The sequence below is a fragment of the Chrysemys picta genome, chromosome 10 (assembly GCF_011386835.1).
Source record: "Chrysemys picta bellii isolate R12L10 chromosome 10, ASM1138683v2, whole genome shotgun sequence".
Lineage (NCBI taxonomy): Eukaryota > Metazoa > Chordata > Testudines > Emydidae > Chrysemys > Chrysemys picta.
In genome coordinates this window covers 58,603,867-58,627,271 of record NC_088800.1, presented here as the reverse complement: position 1 = coordinate 58,627,271, position 23,405 = coordinate 58,603,867, and the positions used below count along the sequence as shown (strand labels likewise).

At 42.5% G+C, this 23,405-nt stretch overlaps 1 protein-coding gene across 1 annotated transcript in view; it reads left to right on the top strand.

Moving 5' to 3' along the window:
- Nucleotides 1–23,405, top strand: part of LOC101943849 (ectonucleotide pyrophosphatase/phosphodiesterase family member 7-like) — a 52,381-nt gene that overhangs the window by 28,754 nt on the left and 222 nt on the right. Inside the window, exons 3-4 of the mRNA XM_008162607.4 lie at nt 8,368–8,994; nt 15,234–15,571. Of these exons, the coding sequence (XP_008160829.4) occupies nt 8,368–8,994; nt 15,234–15,571 (965 nt within the window). The remainder of the gene's footprint in view (nt 1–8,367; nt 8,995–15,233; nt 15,572–23,405) is intronic.

Sequence of the window (23,405 nt, the reverse complement as noted above, 5' to 3'; positions counted from 1 at the left end):
AATGGAGAAAAAAAAATTAAGTGCTAGTTTGAAAGTCATTTAATTAAATCAAAATACTATAAATTATTTATGGGGGTAGGTTTTCCCCCTAACTTCTCTGCAGGAGAAGGAAAGAGAATCTACAACAGCCCTGAGAGATAACCGACTCCTCATTGTCACCTCTTTCGTACCACTTCCCCTCAAAATCTCAATGTTTCGACCACAGAAAACTCATTCACTGGGCATGTTCAAGGTCACAGTGACAGAGCCCAGGAGTCCTGATTGCCAGCTCCTGCTCTAATTGCTGTGGCAAGGCACCTTCTCTGTCTCACCAGCCTCAGCTGTTTTTAGCCTTGGCGACACGGGCTTGGGTAAAACAGTCCCCCTTGGCTGCAAAGGGGCAGTCCGTTCCTTCTCTCAGCCGGTCTTTTGGGTTTGTTTGTCTCCCTTATGAGAGGGAATGCAGCCTCCCCTCCTGGTGAGGCTTGCTGCTCTTAGTCTACTGGCAGCTTGACTCCTACTGTTTTTCCCCCCTCCCTCTCCCCCCCCACCCCAACAGGGGAGGGGTTAAAAAGGTCTCAGGCAGCCCTTAGTTGGTATCAGCTGCTCCTAATTAACCTCAGGTAATGCTCTCTCAGCTGATCCGAATTGATTTCTGGTAACCCCTCCTCAGATGAACCTGATTGACCTGTAATCACCCCTCCTCAGTTGATAGGGAGGAGGGCCTGTTAACCTTCTGGGACTGTTTTCTACACCCCCGCCCCCTTGTAGCCATCTGTCCTGAGTTTATCACACTGCTAAACAGCGTTCTATGCCTGGGAACAGTAACTAAACCTGGATCTCCATCCTCATAGTGGAGAATCCCAGGTGGCCCCTTTTTATTAACATTTTATTCCTCAGTCCCTACTCCCTCGGTCTCGGACACGGTTCAATAAAACTGGTGTCAAGGGGGCTGATTTTGGAGGCTAGCTAAGCTAGTTTGGTGGGAGCTTAGTGGTACTTCTGTGTACTGTCATATGCTGCCAGACAGGCACAGGTTCGGTTCTCAAAGCCTGTGACTAACCGGGAAAGTGTCCATATGATGTTTTTAGGAATATTGGGTTTGACTTTGTTTTTCCCCTATTCAAATTTGTATTGCTGCCTGGCCAAATGCATAGAATTCAATCAAAGGAGGTTCAGGTACCTGCTTCAAAAGAATTAAAATGGCTGGGCCATCAATTGGGGGAAGAACCATCCAAAATAGGAGGTTTTTCTCTTCTCAGCCTCAGGCTGAGATCAAAGAACCTGAGGGGTTAAAAGGGTGCCCTTGGCAGAAATGAAAGGGGAAGGTGGTCAGCTTAGCTGGAAGCTGACAAGGGCACAGAGTCAGCACACAAGAGAGGCTAACTTGAGAGCCAGGCTCTGCAGCAAACAAGCTGTAACTCAGTGCCCAGAGAGAACAGGGGACACCCAGACTAAGTCATGCCTACCTAGGGGAACGCAAAGGATAGATAAGACAATATGCTGATAGGTTTTTGTTAGCCTTAAAACTACTTCACCAAGCTCTTCTATGTTCAGGCCCAGCAGGCAGCCAGGAGCTCTTCCTCACTGCCCTGGTCCCTGCTGGCAGTGAGCTGTCCATGGTGCTGCAGTTCCTTTTGGCCAGCCAGGAGCACCATATGCACTCCTCCGGCTCCAGCAAGGAACTGCCTGTCTCTGGCTCTACATGTCCTTTTTATATGGCCCTCCTGGGTCCTGATTGGCTGCTCTCTGTAGCCTCTCTGGTTGGCTAGCACTTTGCAGCCTCTCTAGGCCATTTGAAGGACTTATCTCCACTGTTCCTTTCCTGAGATGAGTGTGGCAGCACCATGAGGCCTCCTGCAGGAGGCCTATGGGCCTAGTCACAGTTCCAAACTCAGTTACATCCATAGAACTGGAGCAACTCCACAGGAGTGTAAATGAGAAAAATTTGATCTGTGATCATTTTCTTTCAGTTGTTCCACTGCCTTTTCCCCACTGCTAAAAAGTCTAACTGGGGATAAGGTTAAAGCAATGATCTCATAGAAAGCCAATACCCTATGATAGCAGTTCTGTGAGGTTCTGTACATCACAAAATTGTACATTTCCTCATGGGCTTAAGAGGCAAATGGCAAAACATAATAGACAATTTCTAGTTCATACAGGTCTCCAATACCAGAGGTCTCTTTGAAACAGCAGACAAGATCCAAAGGCTGAAAAGCTAAGGTCAGCAAATTTCTAAATGAGACTAAAATGTACACTTTTCACAATGAAGGTAATTGGAGCAGTTTACCAAGGGATATGGTGGATTCTCCATCATTTGAAGTCTTCCAGTATGATCTCTTTCTCAAATATCTTCTCTAATTTAACCACAAATTGATGGACTCAGTTCAAGAATCATTGGATGAAATTCTATTGCCTGGGTAGGTGCAGGAGATCAGACTAAACGATCACAGTCTTCTGGCCATAAAATCTGTGATCTAAAGCTCACTGAAATAAGTGGGATCCTTTCCACTGACTTCAATGCACTTTAGATCAGACCTGTAAAGATCAAACCTACTTACCAGATGAGTGGCAGGCCACTGGCAAACATTCAGGGAACTGTTCCTCAGTTTCCAATAGCAGAAAGAATGCTCTGTCATAGTTCGACAATTTAGACATGCTGTTTCTCCTGCCCAGTGAGAATTAACTTCATAGGTGGCTTATGATGTGCTAGTCTAATCTGAAATAGCCTACAGGTAAACCGTGGGTATGGATTAAGGCAGTAATGCGAAGGCCTACATGTCTCAAGCTGTAAAGACAATAGCTTAGCCAAACCAAGCCTGGGTCTACATGACAAACTTATGTTGCTATAGCTACATTGCTTATGGGTGTGGAAAATCCACACCCCTGAGCAATGCAGTTATACCAACCTAATCCCTGGTGTATACAGCGCTATGTTAATGGGATGGCTTTTCCCATCGACATAGTTGGAGCCCCTCGGGGAGGTAGACTACCTATGCTAACGGGAGAAGCTCTCCCATTGGCATAGGTAACATCTTCAATGTGCACTACAGCGGCACAGTAAGAGTAGACAAGCCCTAACCAAGGCATAAGACCCCAAAAGCCTTAGCATATGCAGCTAACCAGGAGTAACCCTAGATCTTAAGGTATCACTGGTTAGCTGCTTATGCTAAGGCTTTTGGGGGCTTATGCCTTAGTTAGTTTCGCTAAGATATTGTCTTTACAGGCTCAATACATGTAAGCCTTTGCATTACTACCTTAATCCATACCTATGACTTATGTACCTATACCTATAGACTACACCTCAAAAATGAGCTATTAACACTGCATTTAATAGAAAACCACTTTAAAATAGACATAGAATCATAGAATATCAGGGTTGGAAGGGACCTCAGGAGGTTATCTAGTCCAACCCCCTGCTCAAAGCAGGACCAATTCCCAACTAAATCATCCCAGCCAGGGCTTTGTTAAACCGGGCCTTAAAAACCTCCAAGGAAGGAGACTCCACCACCTCCCTAAGTAATGCATTCCAGTGCTTCACCACCCTCCTAGTGAAATAGTGTTTCCTAATATCCAACCTAGACCTCCCCCACTGCAACTTGAGACCATTGCTCCTTGTTCTGTCATCTGCCACCACTGAGAACAGCCGAGCTCCATCCTCTTTGGAACCCCCCTTCAGGCAGTTGAAGGCTGCTATCAAATCCCCCCTCAGTCTTCTCTTCTGGAGACTAAACAATCCCAGTTTCCTCAGCCTCTCCTCATAAGTCATGTGCTCCAGACCCCTAATCATTTTTGTTGCCCTCCGCTGGACTCTTTCCAATTTTTCCACATCCTTCTTGTAGTGTGGGGCCCAAAACTGGACACAGTATTCCAGATGAGGCCTCACCAATGTCGAATAAAGGGGAACAATCACGTTCCTCAATCTGCTGGCAATGCCCCTACTTATACAGGCCAAAATGCCGTTAGCCTTCTTGGCAACGAGAGCATACTGTTGACTCATATCCAGTTTCTCGTCCACTGTGACCCCTAGGTCCTTTTCTGCAGAACTGCTACCCAGCCATTCGGTCCCTAGTCTGTAGCAGTGCATGAGATTCTTCCATCCTAAGTGCAAGACTCTGCACTTGTCCTTGTTGAACCTCATCAGGGTTTTTTTGGCCCAGTCCTCTAATTTGTCTAGGTCCCTCTGTATCCGATCCCTACCCTCTAGTGTATCTACCACGCCTCCTAGTTTAGTGTCATCAGCAAACTTGCTGAGAGTGCAGTCCACACCATCCTCCAGATCATTAATAAAGATATTAAACAAAACCGGCCCCAGGACCGACCCTTGGGGCACTCCGCTTGAAACCGGCTGCCAACTAGACATGGAGCCATTGATCACTACCCGTTGAGCCCGACGATCTAGCCAGCTTTCTATCCACCTTACAGTCCATTCATCCAGCCCATACTTCTTTAACTTGGCAGCAACATGTTTCTTTAAAAGAACCTTGATTTTCAGCAGCTTTCCAGGACATGCATCATATCAGAATATCGCATTATGAACATGCTCAATGGAATAAGTACAGGGTCTTGTGCGACTTCTCTCCAGTATAATCTGAGAGTTTGTACAAGAGTGTGAATCAGAGAGTGGCAGAAACAAAAGCCAATTTCACATTTTGGGTCGGGGTTCTTTAAAATCAACTAGGGAATTACCATGCCAATGGTGACCTCCAAGCAAGTAAGAAAATCTGAAGCACAGTGAAATGTCAAATAAATTGCAGGGATCAAAGGTCTTTAATTATATAACAATGAAAATATACTTCATGTGCCATATGTGTGTGTGTAAAAATGAAATCTGAGCCCCTTGGCAGTGCAATTGATAAAATTCTTATTTAATATGTGCTGCTTGCTTTTTGTTCCTTCTTCAGTTGATATTTTCTGCATAATTAGAGCCATATTTTCTGCCTCTTCTCATCCCCTGATTTTTGGGACCTAGAAATATCATGGCTAATCTCAATTTTCATAACAAACCAGTGAGCCTGGTTTTCCAGTGTGTAGCTCCATTTTACTTCTCTATATCACTAGTGATTTCAAGAAGTTACACAGGTGACAACTGGAGTAACTAAATGGAGAATATGTTTCTGACCCTTTTGGTTACAAAGAGAGAGGACCTTGGGATGGTAAACTAATTGCAAGGGATGCAAATTTTTGACTGACTTTTCCAGAAGCCATAGGTTCCTCACAACCCTCTTCCCTAACACTGGTCCATGACAGACTTTTCGGTGTATGAAATCTATGACCCCAAGGTCCCTTGAATTCTGGGAGAGCCTCAAACCAATTCTAAAAAGAAGCCAGGGATGCTGTAAGCTGCCTCCAGCCAGTTGCCTGCAGCTGAGCAGGCTTCCCTGCTGAGCAGCCATTGTGACCCCTGGCTATATGGTAACCTGCATGGAACTAGAAGGAAGGAGCACAGGTTGCAGAAGAAAAGAGTTTGGAAGAGGTACAAAGAAGTCCGTCTATGTGCACATGGCTAGAGTGCTAGCTGCAGTTGCAGCAGCGCTTCAAACAGTTCTGTTAATAAAGAGCCAGTTTAGTTTTACAAGCATAGAGTCCTTTTGTGTTATTACCCAGCATGCGGTCAATGAAACAGGCTACAAGGAGGAGTAGCTCACTAGCTTGAGTGGCCGCATGGGCCTGTGGATTTAGACTAATTGAAAGGCAAGAGACTCACTTGCATTTTAATCCTAGTTCTTGGTCATGATCTTGACATTTAACGTCTCTGCCTGGTGTGTAAATTTGAGATAATACTATGTATTGATCAACTGTTCATGTGATTAATTAGTTAAGCTCTGTAAAGCATTTTTAAAGTGCTGAAACTCACTATAATGCACACAAAACCCATCAGTGACTGGGACCCTAATAGCTCTGAGGCCTCCAGCTTATTTGGACAATAGCCCAATGGATAATAAATGAAATGCTGACAATGCGCTGATCCCAGCACAAGAGGTTGGCCCCCACTTCTCTTGCAGCAACAGGCAGGTGGTGACTTGAAGATTCCCCTCCCACACCCCGCCACTTCCCAGGTGCCATGCGCCTGTCTCTCCACCACCCAATCCCTCCTTAATACCCACTTCTTTCCCTTAGCCGTTCATTGCAGATCGCTGTTGACTCTGGTCCTGAGCTTACCTCATTGAAGTCAATAGGACTCTTGCCACTGATTTCAGTGGAATGAATGAGAGTTTAAAGTCTGGGAGCTTTAGAGCAGGGCTCACCCTTACATGTGTATAATGCATCTGCTCAAATTATATTGCATGCCCCACAGATGAAGGGCCATGTTTATTGGAGATAAGTAAGCACTATGTACAGAAAGCACCTTCACCTCTCAGAATCCATCCCTGCTCACATGCTTCACCTTATCATCATTTAAATTTATCTCACACTATAATTTAAACATAAAAACAAATCCAATGACCTTGAGCTAATCAGATTGTGGCCAAATATACCGCACAATCCCTTTGCTTGTTTGCGCTTCCCTTCCTCCTTCCTTTGTCTGTATTCTGACCATTTATATTGAAAGCTCCTCGAGTGGGGGAAAACATGTTTTCTTTGATGTCTATAAAGCAGAATGCCCACCAACAGCATCAATATAAATAATTCATAGTGCCATATAATAAAGTTGAACAGATTTGGAAAAATTGGTATTGTCACCAAAAATTCAAATTTTTAACACCGGCATCATCTGTGTCCTACTTTCTGGAGCAGAGTCATGGAAATGAACAATCAGAATGAGTTGATCTTATCAATTTCTAAGTAAATGCCTACGGAAGATGTTCAGAGTCCATTGGAAAGAGTTTCTTGCAACAACGGAAATTCTAAGTAGAACAAACCAATCTAAAGCACCAAATATGGTAAGATAATTACAGTGCCCATATTTAAAACAGGTTTTAAGATTGCCACCAACATGACCTCCATGGCAAGTGATAATACAGATACCACTTGGAAAGAGAAAAAGTAGGTAACCTAAAGAAATATTATGCAAAATAGAGAGAGAAGCCAAATTCATCAACATGACACTCAAGCCTGAACAAACCAGCACAAGCCCAAAATAAGTGGGAGAAAACATGGACACTCTATGCCCTGAGGCTGTGAGAGGAGAAAGAAAGAATATATAATATGTAATGTGGTTGCAGACAGGCCACCAACCAATAGTCATATTCACTGTAAATAGGAACTTTGGTTGGTGACCTGTTGTGTCTTTCATGTTATCCTGTGCTTTTCTTAAAGCCCCAGCTTCATGTTATTTCATGACAATCTCTGCTTTCATTAAAGATTCAATTTCTAGCCCTCAAGGTGGCAGAGGAAAGCTGGAAAACATGAACACCAATTGCTTCAGAACCACAAGACAAATGAAAAGAATCCAACATTACTTATGATTTTTATTAGTCCGATGATTTTGGGAGGCCTGACTCATGAATGTTGAATATTTGGGGTTGACCTTCCTGGATCCAGTTGTGTGATGCAAGCTTACCACTATTAAAAGGGCAAACAGGTAATTTTAGATGTAAATCTCTCTGAACTTGGCATAAACTCCAAGATGGATCTGGATTCAGATCCAAAGTCATCAGTTTAGACCTTTCCCTAATTATAATTCTCAACTCCCAATCTCGCTCTGCCTGTGTCAATGTTCCTGCACAACCCAATCCAAATTCTCACTCTCCCTTCTAGTTTTGTTCTTCAATATTTCTAGTTTCCTTGAATAGCAAACACTAATATTCTATCATCCAGATGTGCACATAATTCACTAAAGATATATTTCATGCCGTAACATTTTTCAGTCAATATGGCTCCAGGTGTACAGCCTGAAATCTTCCTCGTTGCAGCATGAGCTTCTTTCATGATGCACTGCCAACATGCTTCAATCCTTTTTTGGATGGGGTAACTCTGGATAGAGGGAATGAGAGAGAAGATAGTTGGTTTTCCATGTAACTTTACCATTTCATAGTGAGTCTACCACCAATGTTCCAATGGTATCTATAGCAGTGATATTTTGGTGAGGATCTGGGGGACAAGTAGAGAGGAAGTAGGGCTGAGAGTGGATATATACAGTCAATCTACACATTATTCATCCGTTAAGAACTAAGATGAGACTGCAAGTTTATTTCACATATGCCATCAAATTATGTTAAATGTTATTTTTAAGATATATGCTTTGTATTTGTCCTAAGAGCTATGTTCATCTACATTTTCTTGAATTTTATAATTTTATATTTCATACACTACACTTAGCTCTTATGTTTTGAAATCTGTTTAATATACAGGTATGGTACGCAGCTGTCAGAAGTAACTGACGTTATAGATTTTGCCCTGTTATTAATAGTACAAATATCACCTTCCATCTATTCAATTTTTCAGGGGAAAAAAACAGCCTCATTCCATTATCCTGGCGGTGGTGCCACTTACAAGGGGCAGTCGGTCCACAGAACTCTAGTAGAGTCATTTGATCATCCTGACAGCAATGAGACAGAGTGGAGAGAAAACATCGATATGGTTATGAGCTGGTTTACCAAAGAGAACTTTGATTTTGTCACACTTTACTATGGAGAACCTGATAAAGTGGGGCACGCAAAGGGCCCTGAAACAGAAGACAGGAAGATCATCATTCAACAGATTGATAGGACCATTGGCTACCTTGTAGAAGCTATTGAGAAACATAACCTGAAGAATAAGCTGAATGTCATCATTACATCTGATCATGGTATGACTACAGTAAAGAAGAAACCTGAAGTACAGGAGATCTTATTGTCCAACTACATCAAATTCAGCAACTTGGTCAAGTTTGACATATTGGACTATGGTGGCTTTGGGATGATAACCCCCAAAGTAGGAAAAGAAGAGGAACTATATCAGGCACTGAAGAATGCTCATCCTCATCTAAGGGTGTATAAAAAAGAAGAGTTTCCTGAACACTTCCACTATGCGAAAAATGAACGAGTTTTACCAATCCTTGTTTATGGTGACCCTGGTTATAGTGTTAATGGGGTAAGTTCATTACTGAATCTAAAACCATAATCAGGTTTCTTGGCAGCCATAGAGTAACCTTTAGAAGATTCCACAGACAAGTCACTTTACAGTATTATTCACAAGTTGTAATTGGTGTTTGTTTTGCTCCATAATAAATTAAGCAATTTCCAGTGCTGGTAAATAAAACATGTATTTTTACCATATCCTGAATAAGGATGTATTAGCCTATGGTACTGATTGTAGCTTCTTAGGGCAGGGACTTCTTTTTTGTTAACATGGCGTTTACACAGTGCTTAGCGCAATTGGGTGCTGGTCCATGACTGGGATCCTAAGAGCAACTACTATATAAATAAATATGTACATACTATTTTATCCTGTTAATTACAGGAAAATAACAATTAAACCAACAGAACATTTTCATCGCTACTGAGGGATGAGATGGATTCTCCGTCTCTTGATGTCTTCCAATCAAGATTGGGTGCCTTTGTGGAAGACATGTTTTGGTCAAACACAAGTAATTGGGCTCAATACAGGAGTAACTGAGTTAAATACCCTGGTCTGTGTTATACAGAGGTCAGACTAGATGATCAAATGGTCCCTTGAAATCTATGAAACGATGGAGCCCATATTAAAAAACAGACTTATCGAGTGTGCCACCTAAGCTTTGCCATGAAGCCACATGAGCCCCACACATTTTACTTAATGAATCTTTGAGTTTTAGCAGGCTTTGAGGACTCTGGTTTGGAATTTGGAACAATTCACTTGCCTTAAAACCTCTGACCAATGGAACCTTGTGGACAATCAAAACGTTAAGCCATTTGGGGGATTTAAAATGCCTCGTCTTTTGAGGTGCTCACTTAGAGAAACAGGATGAAAAGGAACAGAGGGTCCTGTGGCACCTTTGAGACTAACAGAAGTACTGGGAGCATAAGCTTTCGTGGGTAAGAACCTCACTTCTTCAGATGCAAGTAATGGAAATCTCCAGAGGCAGGTATATATCAGTGTGGAGATAACGAGGTTAGTTCAATCAGGGAGGGTGAGGTGCTCTGCTAGCAGTTGAGGTGTGAACACCAAAGGAGGAGAAACTGTTTCTGTAGTTGGATAGCCATTCACAGTCTTTGATGAAAAGGGAGTCTGAAGGGTTTAAAAAAAAAATCCCAAGATCCCACCATTGATTTCAGTGAGCTTCAGATCAGGCCCTAAATGAGTTCCAGTAAAGTTTATGAGCAACAGAGAGTCCTGTGGCATCTTTAAGACTAACAGATGTATTGGAGCATAAGCTTTCGTGGGTGAATGCCCACTTCGTCAGATGCATGTCAAGTTTATATTCAGCCAGCATTTTATTCTAGGAAGGCCAGTAAGAATGATATCTTCAATTCATCTTTCCAATTTCATGTTAATAAATTATGGCATCTGAATGCCATGTCTTCTATAGTACATAGCTGAATCTCAAAATACAGGCAAGTGTAAGGATTCTGGTGAGACACTGTGTTCACCTATAAGTTTGCAGGTTTAAGAACATAAAATGATTGACAGATTTTCACATCAAATTCATTTCCTGTGAAAATTTACATTATTAACTACATGGACACGATCCTTTACAAAACCCAAATCACACACATTCCCTAGCATTTTGTTTTTTCTCTCATCCTACCACAGTACCATGCACTTTCAGGGAGCTTGTTTTTAAAACTATCATTCTTTTCTCTAAGAGAAACAATATCTTCATCCATGGATATCATCTCTTCACACTATACTTGCTATGAGCCAAAGACTTCCGTCCTCATTCAGAGGACTAGAATAAAACTTCCATTAACTAAAATTCCAATTGCATAGCCATCTGGGTTCAGATGAATTGCTGGAGTTCTGCAATGTGTCAGTTAGACGTTCCTATTTAAAAATATTCTTTATAAAAATGAGGGTTGGGTGTTTTTTGTTTTTGTTTGTTTTGTTTTTACTATCCTAGGTGGAATTGTAGAGGACTAATTTTGCATAAGCCTCAGATTGGGAGTACTATACGTGCAAATCACTTAATAAGATGACTTTCAACGTGCATACCTCCCCTGCTTATTATTTTCTTAAATAAATCTATTTTATGTAGAAATTTATCAGTGTTGGTCATAGTCCAAATTTGCATTTGTTGGAAAAGTTTGAGCGGAACTGGATGAGCTCTAGTTGAGTTATGCACATATGAACAAGTTACAATTTTTCCACACATTCATATAAAATTTTTGTGACCATGCAACTCCAAAACAGCTGGTCCTAGAAGCTGCACACTTGACCACTTTGTAGTTCTCTCTGAGTCTTAAAAAATAAATCAGTTAAGTAGATTGAAAGTTATGATTTTTTTAATGTGGACGTGCACGTGCATTAGGATCTCTCTATGACTTTTTAATGTATTTCAATTAGACAGTTGTTAAGGAGGCTCAGTTATAGATAGCTCAGTTCAGGACAACTATGAATTTATCATGAATATTCTTCAGAAGAGAAAATGCTACATATGCACAGCTTGGCTAAGACTCATCCATTTCCCAAGGCTGACAGCTAAGCTCTTGGGCTGAGTGGAATGGGAGAATATGCCCATGAAGCAGAGCTTCCTGGGCCACAGCCTCTGTGATGCAAACTGAAAGAGCTTCATTGACCTCAGCAGACCTTAAATCAAACTTGGAATTTTAGAAGTTAACGAGAGAAAAGACCTATTAAGCTAATCCAGATTGGTCTGAAATTGTCCAAGTGACAGAACTACTTCCCTTGGGAGACTATTCCACAACCTAACAGACCTCACTGTCAGGAAGTTCAATGGCAATTTCATCCCATTACTCCTAATTAGACTTATTTGGTCCATCCTAAACAAATTCTCTCTCCTTGTATTGTCATGTGCCAGGTATTTTTAGACAACTATGTCTCCACCAACAATCCTAGCTGTCGCTTACCCATCCTACTTTAACCAATATTTAATTTTTGTATTCCTTTCATTGTGATCAATCCCTCTAGCGCCATGCTCACTTTCAGAGCCCTTCCCTGAACCCCCTCCAACTTCTCAGCATCTGATCATAGGGTGCCCACAACCAATAGTAGTATTTTAGATGTGGTTGTCCCAAGAACTGTACAGAGAGAGAAACTAGCACCCCCCTGCATGCCATATGGAGCCCTTGAATGTGACAACCATAGCTGTATTTTACTGCCATGTTACACAGCAAACTCTTACCTCACCTACAGCCCACTATCGTGCCAAGGGCTTTATTGCCTTCCAGGCTTCTCCTTCTCATGCAGCATGTGTGTTTGGGGTTATTTCCCCCTAAATGTATTTATTTGCATTTTTCTACCTTGAATCTCACTGTTATTTACTTTGCCCACATGTCTAGTCTATTCAGATCCCTTTTGCATTATTTATCTCCTCTCACCATGCCTCCCCCAGTTTTAGTACTAGCTGAACATTTCATTAATACTCTGCTCTTGTAGCTCTAAAAATATTAAGTAGGAACACACCTGATTTCTTTATGCTCAGATGTCCCATGTAATCCCTAGACTGCTCCTTATCTCTTTTATAAACTATCCATCACCACGTGACAGCTATCCAAACTTTGTCTTCATTGTTCTTGTGGCAGACATTTTTAAAAGGAGTACGAACTATTTTAAACCACTATTAATTTCATTCACGGCTTGCTTAGCAATGGACCTGCATGCTTGTGGAATGGGCCCTCTGCGCTAGCAGCAGCAATTTTTCTTCCCACCCTCAAGGTTTCACTTTTGAGGTCTCAGAGGCATCAGTGTCATACAGAAGAGGCTAAGCTCAAGCTACAACCCACTTCTTTGTCAATTGGGCATAGAGCCCTGCCTTCTCAGAACCATTTCTGTCTCTTATGGAGTAACTTCTACGGAGTTCCCGGTCACTCCTCTGAGTGCCTGTCAGAGGCTCAAACCCTTTTCCCCTCTTGCTTACCTCCACCCATGGATGATGGCAGCAAGTGGTAACCTATCGGCCTGCTGGCACTGGGTCTCTGTACCTAAAGTGAGGCCATTTTCTTTCATGGACTTTTCCCCCTGGTGTATTTATTCCTCCCTGCTCCCCCTTCCAACTATCTTCTGCTGCTGTTCACTTATCCCTGCAAGCCTTACTGACTTGGTGTATTCTTGTGGGGTTGCCAGCCCTCTTGTCCTTTTAAGCTCAGCCACTTCTTTTAAGCTTCAGCCCAGCATTTGCTCTTTTCAGAGGCAGGGGACGCTGTGGAACTTTAATGATGTGTTTGGGGATTCGCCCGCTCTCCTTTTCACTGTGGACACACATAGAAGCGTGTTTGAGAAAGTTATGAGCAACTGAAAAGGAAATTGGAACGTAACTTCAATTACAGCAGACAAACCACCACCTGTTTGTTAATTAGTTTGCGGGGTTGAGTTTTTTATTTAGAAAACTAGATCAGTTTATACAGTAGGTGTGATGGGGCAGTCTAATGAGGAGAGCAAATGCAGTGGAAGTCAGGTATCTCACGTTCTATTCTCTTTTTTCCCCACTCACTTGCTGTGTGAAAGACCTTGGGAGACCTGCTTAATGGCTCTGAGCCTCAGATTACCACTTTGTATAATTGTGAGTAATTTGTTTCCATTGGACTTTGAAAAATCATCCTCAGAATTCTAGAAAGTAATATCCCTTCCCTGACTCTAAAAAGACATACTAAGGGATCAGCTCTTCCCTGTTGCTAAAATAGAGTTTCCTTCAGTCGCTGTGCAAAAACACTGTCATTCTCTTCCCCACATGGATACCTCTATGCAATGAGTATCCATTTGCCCATATTGATATAACGAGTATTTTTCCCCTCTGTTGGACTGATAGTTACATGACAGATTTGGGGGAGATAAAAAGCTATAGAGCTTGTCCTATAAGTGGTAGACAAACACTCAATAATCTACACTATAACTTCCAGTTTTGTCCTCAGAAGTTTTGGTCAGCTTAATCTGAGCCAAAATAATGAGCCTACAGCTACTTTATGGAGCAACAGGGATGTACAGTGGCCAGTGAGGCAGTTCCTAAGGTTTGCTGGCTGCTCATGGTTAGAATTTAAATCAGACGGGAGATTTGGATTAGACTATTTAACATTTGTTGTTATCTTTGTGTATTACGGTTCTGGTAAATTGCACTATAACATTTTTGGAGCAATACCTATTTTCTACAATGGATCACTGCAAGTATTTTAAGAATGCAAACCACCTTGTCCTAAGATTTTTCTAGGAAGTCACCCTTTCTGCATATCAAGATAAATGGAATCAGGTTAAAGCCATAAACCCAGTAATAGAGTGCAAAGCTTTGGTGGAATGATACTCACACCACTGTTATTTTTGGCAATCTTACATGTCCTGCATTATCACAATCCCCTAATATTAAAACAAGTTAGCTCATCTGTGGCTTTCCCATAAGCCTCCAGCAGAAGGCGGAGCATTGTTGTGTTGCTCCAGGAGCACTTCAGGAAGCAGATTGTGACTTTCAGAGTCACAATCTGCCTCCCAGTTCCCCAGCTGTGCAGATACTTCCCCTGGAGATGGCCTATACCTGCTACAGCATATTTTCCCCATTGTGCCCACATAGCTATGCAAGCCAGTGCATTGTGAGGGCAGGAGCAAAGGCTCTACCCACTCCAACAGCTGGGTGGAAGCCAATGTAGCAGCCCCATTGAGACAGCTATCCTTCCCATGACCTGGATAACCAGCACAAGGAAGCATAAGGTGCTCCTTGCTTCCTTGCCCTGCTGCATAAATCAAGGCACAATCTGGCCTTAGCATCCAGAGGGGAATCAGGTGTATTGACCATTGTCAGAGTTACGACAACATTTTGGCTCCATATTTTAATAAAACAAAGAAAGTGGATGTTTTGGGGTGTTATCTGGAAAATCTAAAGAGACACATGAGCTGGAATTGTCAAAGCTCAGTGTTACGCCAATCTAATGCATCAATTAGCTAACACAAAAGCACATTCTTGAACCTAATGCTTTTCTTCACACATTTCTTACTGAAATTGCCTTCCACCTCCCTTAATTCCCTTGCAGTTTCAGCTGGCTACTGTATTTTCCTTCACTGCCTCATTTAAGTTTGTTTGTATTGCTGTGTGCTATTATATAGCAGTTGTATTTCACCCCAGAAGCAGAAGCATCTTCAGATAGGACTAGTGCCTAAGTGACAGCTGTATGGGATATTAAGTTTGAGAGTGCCTTTGGGATGAAAGGCACTAGATAAAGCTAAAACTGATTGTTGTTTTTTTTCCCCAGAGGTTTATATTATATGTTAACAAAGGAGATCATGGATTTGACAATGAGGATATGGACATGAAGACAATATTCAGAGCTTTTGGTCCTGATTTCAAAGAGAATTACTTAGCTAAGCCCTTTGACAGTATCCACATTTATCCACTGATGTGTAAACTCCTGGGCATCAATCCACAGCCCAATAACGGATCTCTAGCATTTACAGAGAAAATGCTCATTGATACTTCACAGCCAGAGCCAAACATCCTGCTTGTTGCTATAATTTTAAGTGCCATGGCAGCGGTGCTTGTGCTAATATTCATCTCATCGGTGACTTATACTGCCATCCAACGAAAGAAGGGGTAAGTACAGTTTTCTTTAGGGCTTGGATAGTTACACCAGGGGAAAGCATTGGAAGGAGGGAGATGGGAATTAGGAGTCTTGGGCTCAGATATTACAATGCTTGGGACCATGTACACACACAGACAAAAGAAGAAATAAATCTTGGGGCTGACACTGAGTCTAGGACCCTGAATAGGTCATTTAACTTTTTACTCAGCATTCCCATCAGTAAAAATGGTTACCAGTAGTTACTATACAAGGTACTCAGTGTAGTAATGGGCATCATATATCTGAGCACCTTTAGACTTTAATGCAGCAGTTCTCAAATTGTAGGTCACAACCCCATTTTAATGGGGTCACCAGGGCTGACAGACTTTCTGGGCCCAGGGCTGAAGCCGAAGCCTGAGCCCCACCGCCTGCGAATGAATCCAAAGCCTGAGGACTTCAGCCCTGGGCGGTGGGGCATTGACTTTGGCCTCCTCACCCAGGGTGGTGGGTCTTAGGTGGGCTCAAGCTTTGGTTCCTTCTTGTGGGGGTCGTGTAGTAATTTTTGTTGTCAGATGGGGTGGGGGGGGTCACAGTGCAATGACGTTTTAGAACCCCTGCTCTAGGGTATTCATTCTTATCACACCCCTGTAAGTTAGGAAAGTATTATCCCCATTTGGCAAATGGAGCACAAAGCAACCAGGTGACTTGCCCAAGGTCACATAGGAAAGCTGTGGGTGGTGAAGCAAAGAATTGAATCCAGGTCTCCAAGTCTCAGGTCAGCACGCTGACCACTGGGCAATCCTTTACCCTTGAAAAATAGGGAAAGCCCTACAAGCCTACCCTGAGCTCTGAAAGTCCAGTCAGATTTCCCTGCCTTCCTCCACATCAGCACCAGTAATAAAGAGGATGTCATGAAGCTTTATTTATTAGGCCTCAGATGACTCAAGATGCTTGTGTGAAAGGTGCTACATCAGTGCTACACATGCCTAGATTAGCCAGATGCTCTTGTGCCTGAAGCTCATGCCTTAACATTTAGCATTGAGTCTCAGAGCCAGGTGCCATGCAATAGACCTGACTCTCCATGTCTTGCACCTTGTAGAGCCATTTACATTTGTGTGAAGCTGGTACGTAATGCTACTGGTCTGATTCAGTAGCATTTTATACCAACTTCACACAGGAGGAAATGGCTACACAAGGTGCAAGACAGTGGAGAATCAGGCTCTACTGTTTTAGGGCTTGTCTGCACAGTAGAGTAAGTCACCTCCCACCCTCAGAGTTCATTACTAAAGCACACTAATATTTTGTGCACTAATTGATCTGTGTAGACCCTGCTGGTGCTCTGTAATGCAGCGCTGTATGAAACAGGACTCTGTTAAGGCACACTAGAGAACCTTTAGTGTAGTCTACAGGGACCAATTAACATGTAATAAGTTATAGAAATTACACCTTTGTAAAGCACATTATGTGACTGTGTAAACAAGCCCCTATTTGTCTCCCCATGAAACAAAGCAGTCTGCCCTCTTTGGGCCTGATTCTCCTCTCTCTCACTCCCGGCAACCAGGGGTAACTCCACTGAGGCCAGAGTTAGAGGGGTAAGACCGGAACTTGACCCTTTACGGGTATGAGTTGTACAGCAGCAAATGCAACTGTAATTAAAGGCGAATATCCAGTTAGAAAGTTATTTTCTGGTCAGATGATTATTTTGCACCTGTTCTGGAGGAGTGACAGCAAAATACATTGTCATAATGAGCTTTTTATAGAACATTGTCTGAGACTGCTAAGTGAGGCCCAGAAAAAAAAAATTCCTCCATTCAAAAAGTTACCTAATGCAAAAAGGAAACTTCTGTATCCTTTCCCTCTTAAGCTTCCATAGTATAACCTTTTTCCTCAAAGCTACTTTATGACAGCAATAATAGTCTATCTTGTTCTAGTTTGATAAGAGACTGTGCCATAAATCCCTAAGTTTTCATTACTGATTAATTAATATTTATCTGTGCTAAGGAATGTAATGTTGTTGCACTTGAAAAAAAGAGAATCAGCAAATATGAGATTTATTTTAGGAGGCACCAAGTTGTTCATTGCAAATCATGTTTTATTCACGCCTTTAAAATATACAAGACACCAAAAATTGCATTTCCACTCTTTGAAATCTCAATAAAACATTGGTTCAATCATTTTCCAGACATAATTTAGTCATATTTCACACTCACATTGATTATTCTGGATGAAATATATATGTGAGCATTATTACATTCAATGGAAACATTCTAGTAAACAGCATGCATCTATGGAATGCTTCATTATTTAGGATTCTCTCAGCCAGCAATTATGAGGACCATTTTTCTTGTGACAATATAGAAGATGTCAAGAAGTTTTAATTTTGTTTTATATTTCTTTAGTTATTTAAAAAGGGACTGCAGTAGCATTAACTGTAGTACCAAGGGGTCTGATTCAGGGCAGGTAAATAGCAAAAAGTACCCATTTAACTTTCTAGCAGTCTCCAACGTAATAAAGTCACAATACCTGGGTCCTGGGTCCACTCAGGCCCAAGGAGGTAGAGTTGCCCAAACAGTGTAACAACCTCAAATTTCACAGCTGTTTTCCACATCCAGCTTTGGATTGTAAGACAATTCAGGCTGGATTTTCAGTGCGCTGAATTCTTACACCATCAGTTGAAGTCAGTGGGAAATGGAAGGGCTCATAACCTCTGGAAACCAGGCCCTTGAGGGTAGGTCTACACTGCAAAGAAAAGCCCACAGCACTGAGTCTCAGAGCTCAAGTCAACTGACTTGGGCTCATGGGGCTAAAAATAGCAGCAGACACGGTTGGCCTCAGCTTGGGGCTCAGGTCCTGAAGCCCAGCACAGAGGGCAGGGTCAGAACCCAGGCTCAAGCCTGAGTGGGAACATCTACACTGTTATTTTTAGCCCTGCAGTCTGAGCCTTGTGAGCCCAAGTCAATGAAGCCAGGCTCTGAGACTTAGTGCCATGAGTTTTTCTTTGCAATGTAGACGTATCCTTAGGGTCTTGAATTTATTTCAGCCTCTGCATGGCAGCATTGTCATTGTGAGTCAGTGAGAGTCTTCCCAGACCCTGTGTCTTCATACTGATGTTGGATCATACAGAATACTGCATCACAAGGTGATGACAACATCTTGATGGTAACAGGCAATTGTCATACAACACTGTTCCACACATTCATAAGTGATCTGGAAAAAAGGGGTGAACAGGGAGCTGACCATGTTCACAGACTATACAAAGTTACTCAAGATAGTTAAGTCCAAAGCAGACTGCAAAGAGTTACAAAAGGGATCTCACAGAACTGGGTGAGTGAGCAACAAAATACCAGATGGAATTCAATGTTGATAAATGCAAAGTGATGCATATTGAAAACATAATCCCAACTATACACATAAAATGATGGGGTCTAAATTAGCTGTTACCACTCAAGAAAAAGATCTTGGAGTCATTGTGGATAGTTCTCTGAAAACATCTGCTCAGTGTGCAGCAGCAGTCAAAAAAGCTAACAGAATGTTAGGAACCATTAGGAAAGGGATAGATAAGACAGAAAATATCATAATGCCTCTGTATAAGTCCATGGTATGCCCACACCTTGAATACTGCGTGCCTTTCTGGTCACGCAATCTCAAAAAAGATATTCGAATTGGAAAAGCTACAGAGAAGGGCAAAAAAAATGATTAGGGGTATGGAACAGATTCCGTAGGAGGAGAGATTAAAAAGACTGGGACTTCTCTGCTTGGAAAAGAGATGACTAAGGGGGGATATGATAAAGGTCTATAAAACCATGACTGGTGTAGAAAAAAAGTGAATAAGGAAGTGTTATTTACTCCTTCTCATAACACAAGAGCCACGGGTCACCCAATGAAATTAATAGGTAGCAGGTTTAAAACAAAAGGAAGTACTTCTTCACACAGTGCACAGCAACCTGTGGAACTTGTTGCCAGGGGATGTTGTGAAGGTCAAAACCATAACGGGGTTTTAAATAAGTTCACAGAGGATAGGTCCATCAATGGCTACTAGCCAAGGGATGCAAACCCATGCTCTGGGTGTCTCTAGCCTCTGTTTGCCAGAAGCCGGGAGTGGATGAAAGGGGATGGATCATTCGATGGATTTCCTGTTCTATTCACTCCCTCTGAACTATTTGGCACTGGCCGCTGTGGGAATACAGGATGCTGGGCTAGAGGGACCAGTATAGCAGTTCTTATTGTCTTGGTTTTATAAGTATTATTCTTGTGCAGCAGCACAAATCCAAACCCACTGGAGTCAAAGATAGAGAGGCTAGGAGATGAAATTTGGAAAACTGATATATTTAATAGTGTTTTTTCTGGACAGCACACTACCACCAGGAAGGCAGATTGTCAAAGCAAGCGCCTCAGTGAGAGGAGCCCATTTCAAAAGCCATGCTGATGGTGTTGTGGGTCAATTAGCTTAGCAGTTGTGGATCACACCCAATCCCTTCATCAGAAGGAGAGAGCACTTAGCACAATAATTTCATGGAAAAAATTTGCAGGAAACACACATATTAAATAGATTTAAACAGGAAAGAGGACGACAACGTCTGGTTCCTTTCCTATGCTACCAGCAATCATCTCCCTCTCCATGTTTACAGCATCCTCTTCAACCATGTTAATCACTTCCACTCATATGGAATGCTAAACTAGACAGCACTACATGTCAGCATTAGATTCCTGATCCAGCACCCACTGAAGCCAAAAAAAAGAGTCTCAGGGCCACGTCCCTGGTCCTCATGGTCCAAACAAAAAGGACCATGCCAAATATTTTGGCTACAAGGGCAACCTGTCTCATCTTTTAAACAATCAGCAACAGCACCACAGCAGTACCATTGGTGTACCCATACATTTCTACGAAAAATTAGAGCTGGAAAGAAATGTTAAATAAAGTTACATTATGAAAATCCTCCTTCCCTCCACCCTTCCCCCATTGGGGGATGGGTGGGAGCAGGGAAGGTTTAACATCTCCATTGTTTAGAAAGATCTCAACTCAAGATAAAAAAAAAGCGCTTGCAATTCATGTTGTGGATGAATATTAAGGATGAGAATATAACTCATAATATATACCTCTGTTAATGCACAAATGCAGGAAGCACTGCTTCTGCTGCCTTCTGTCCTTTAAACACCCAGGTTTTTGTGAAGTGTAAACTGCAGTTTATTCTTAACCAGTTCAGTGACATGTTAAAAAAAAAATTTTTTTTTTTTTTTAAATTCTGCATCAAGTTCAGGTAACAATTCACCTCAGAATAAGTCTGTTGTAAAAGTTGAACCTGACATAGCAATGTGTATTGCAGTAACGCTGATGCCTATGAAAAGCAACATGATAGGGAAATCTAAAATAATGAGCAGTATAGAAGAGAGAGATTGGGAGATCCTATAATATTAGAACAAGGGAATGGCTTATGAAATTTAGGACAGCACCAGATTTAAAATAGATGAAAAGAAATACCATTTTTACCTATGTCTAAAATAACCTGTGGAACTCACTGCTGTGAGATACCATTAAAATTACATACTTTGCAGGATTCAAAAGAATATTATTCACATAAAATGTCTAATAAGACATGTTCAGGGAATAACCACCTAGGGTTAGGGAGAAATTTCCCTATGGACAGGTTTATTCCATACTTGTTCCTTATAGGGTGCCTTGCATCTTTCTCTGAAGCATCTTGTACTGCCCATTCTCAAAGAAAAACACTGAGCTAGATGGGGTGTCTGTTTGAGCCAATAGGCCTATTCCTACTTTTCTGCATTTGAAAGTTGGACTGTGCACATATAGGAAACATCTCAATTCAGTTTTTCTGTGTAAGGTATTGAGCTCAAAATGTTTGGATGAAGGAAACCCATTCTCAGTTAAGTGTAATGCAAGATATATATCTTTTGTATATATGTCATCTATAACTTGAAATAAATAGGTTCCCCACACACACACACACACACACAGAAAGCATTTTCAGTTTCTAATTAACAGTAACGTACCAGATGTTTTGTTAGCTACATCATCTGTCTCTGGGTACAAGACTCTAGAAATGGCTTGAACAATCTGTTATAAGCAGCAATGATCTGTAGGAACACTGGTGAAATGCACTCACTCAAAATGCAGTTGCCAAGGCTTCTTTTTTAGTCTGAGCATATGTTTTCCTCTGGTTTTGTCGAGTGTGAAATGTGAAACCACCAGACTCCTCAGAAACATCTTACCTACCGTGAGATTCTAAACCTCCAAAATGAGCATAATTTAGTCACCTGTGATAGCTGTAGTCATGGTGAGAGCAGTTCTTTAACTAGATTAGAAGTGAAGGGTAATAGTTTTTGACATTCATGGAAGCTACCCAGGATGACAGGAAGAACAGCCACATAAGCTGGTTCTAGGTATTAGTAATAGTTGACATCACAACATCTGTTATTCATATTTGCTGAGAATAGGAAAGATGTGACCCTTTTTTGGTGCAAGTGGAAAAGTGCCCACATTAGTAGGGGGCCACTTAGTGAGATTTGTTTGTATGATGTGTAATTATGCGTCTCATTTTCTGCATGCCACACCTTTACTTTTCTAAGAACAATCCCTGTGTGCAGAATTCAGCTGACATATTGTCCTCAGAGTTGCTGCAGACTGTAATGGATGAGATGCGCGCGCACACACACACACACACACACACACACACACACACACACACACACACACACACACACACCTCTCTTATGGAGACTTTGATTAAAGAGAGAACAGAAGTCAAAATAGGTCATTATAGACAGAGGCGGAGATGCGCAAAGCCCAAATGGTTTCCATTGAAATTAATGGGAATTGTTGGGTGTCTAAATCTCCTTAGTTTGCTTTGAAAGTCTCAGTCTAGAGATATGCATTTTATGCCTGTGAAAACTTAACACCACTGTGTATACCTCTATTACAGGGATGGGCAAACTTTTTGGCCTGAGGGCCACATCAGGGTTCCAAAACTGTAAGGAGGGCCGGGTAGGGAAGGCTGTGCCTCCCCAAACAGCCTGGCCCCTGCCCCCATCCACCTCCTCCCACTTCCCATCCCCTGACTGCCCCCCTCAGAACTCCTGACCCATCCAACCCCCCCCCACTTCTTGTCCCCTGACTGCCCTGGGAACCCCTGCCCTTAACTGCCCCCCCGAACCTCCACCCCATCCAACCGCCCCCTGATCCCTGTCCCCTGACTGCCCCCCAGGATTCCCTGCCCCTTATCAAGTCAATCAATAGTCAATAATGGAGATATCCCATCTCCTAGAACTGGAAGGGACCTTGAAAGGTCATCGAGTCCAGCCCCCTGCCTTCACTAGCAGGACCAAGTACTGATTTTGCCCCAGATCCCCAAGTGGCCCCCTCAAGGATTGAACTCACAACCCTGGGTTTAGCAGGCCAATGCTCAAACCACTGAGCTATCCCTCCCCCCCTAAACCCTCCAACCCTCCCACTCCGTGCCCACTTACCATGCCACTCAGTGCACCATGACTGGCAGTCGCACCGCCCAGCCAGAGCCAGACATGCCGCCGCGCAGTCTAGAGCACCGGGGCAGGCCAGCGGCTCTCACAGGGGAAGGGGGGACAGAGGGGGTGGGGCCAGGGGCTAGCCTCCCCGGCCGGGAGCTCAAGTGCCAGGCAGGACGGTCACGCAGGCCAGATGTGGCCTGCAGGCCGTAGTTTGCCCACCTCTGCTCTATTACATATTAGTTCCAAGTGACAGCAGTGGGAGATCTGTAAGTAGGAGTATATCATATGAAATACAGACTCGTGGTACAGCTTAGAAAGAATTTTGCCCCAAATGTTTTTTGCAGTATTTATTGTAACAATGAAAAAGAGCTTCCAATCCATTTA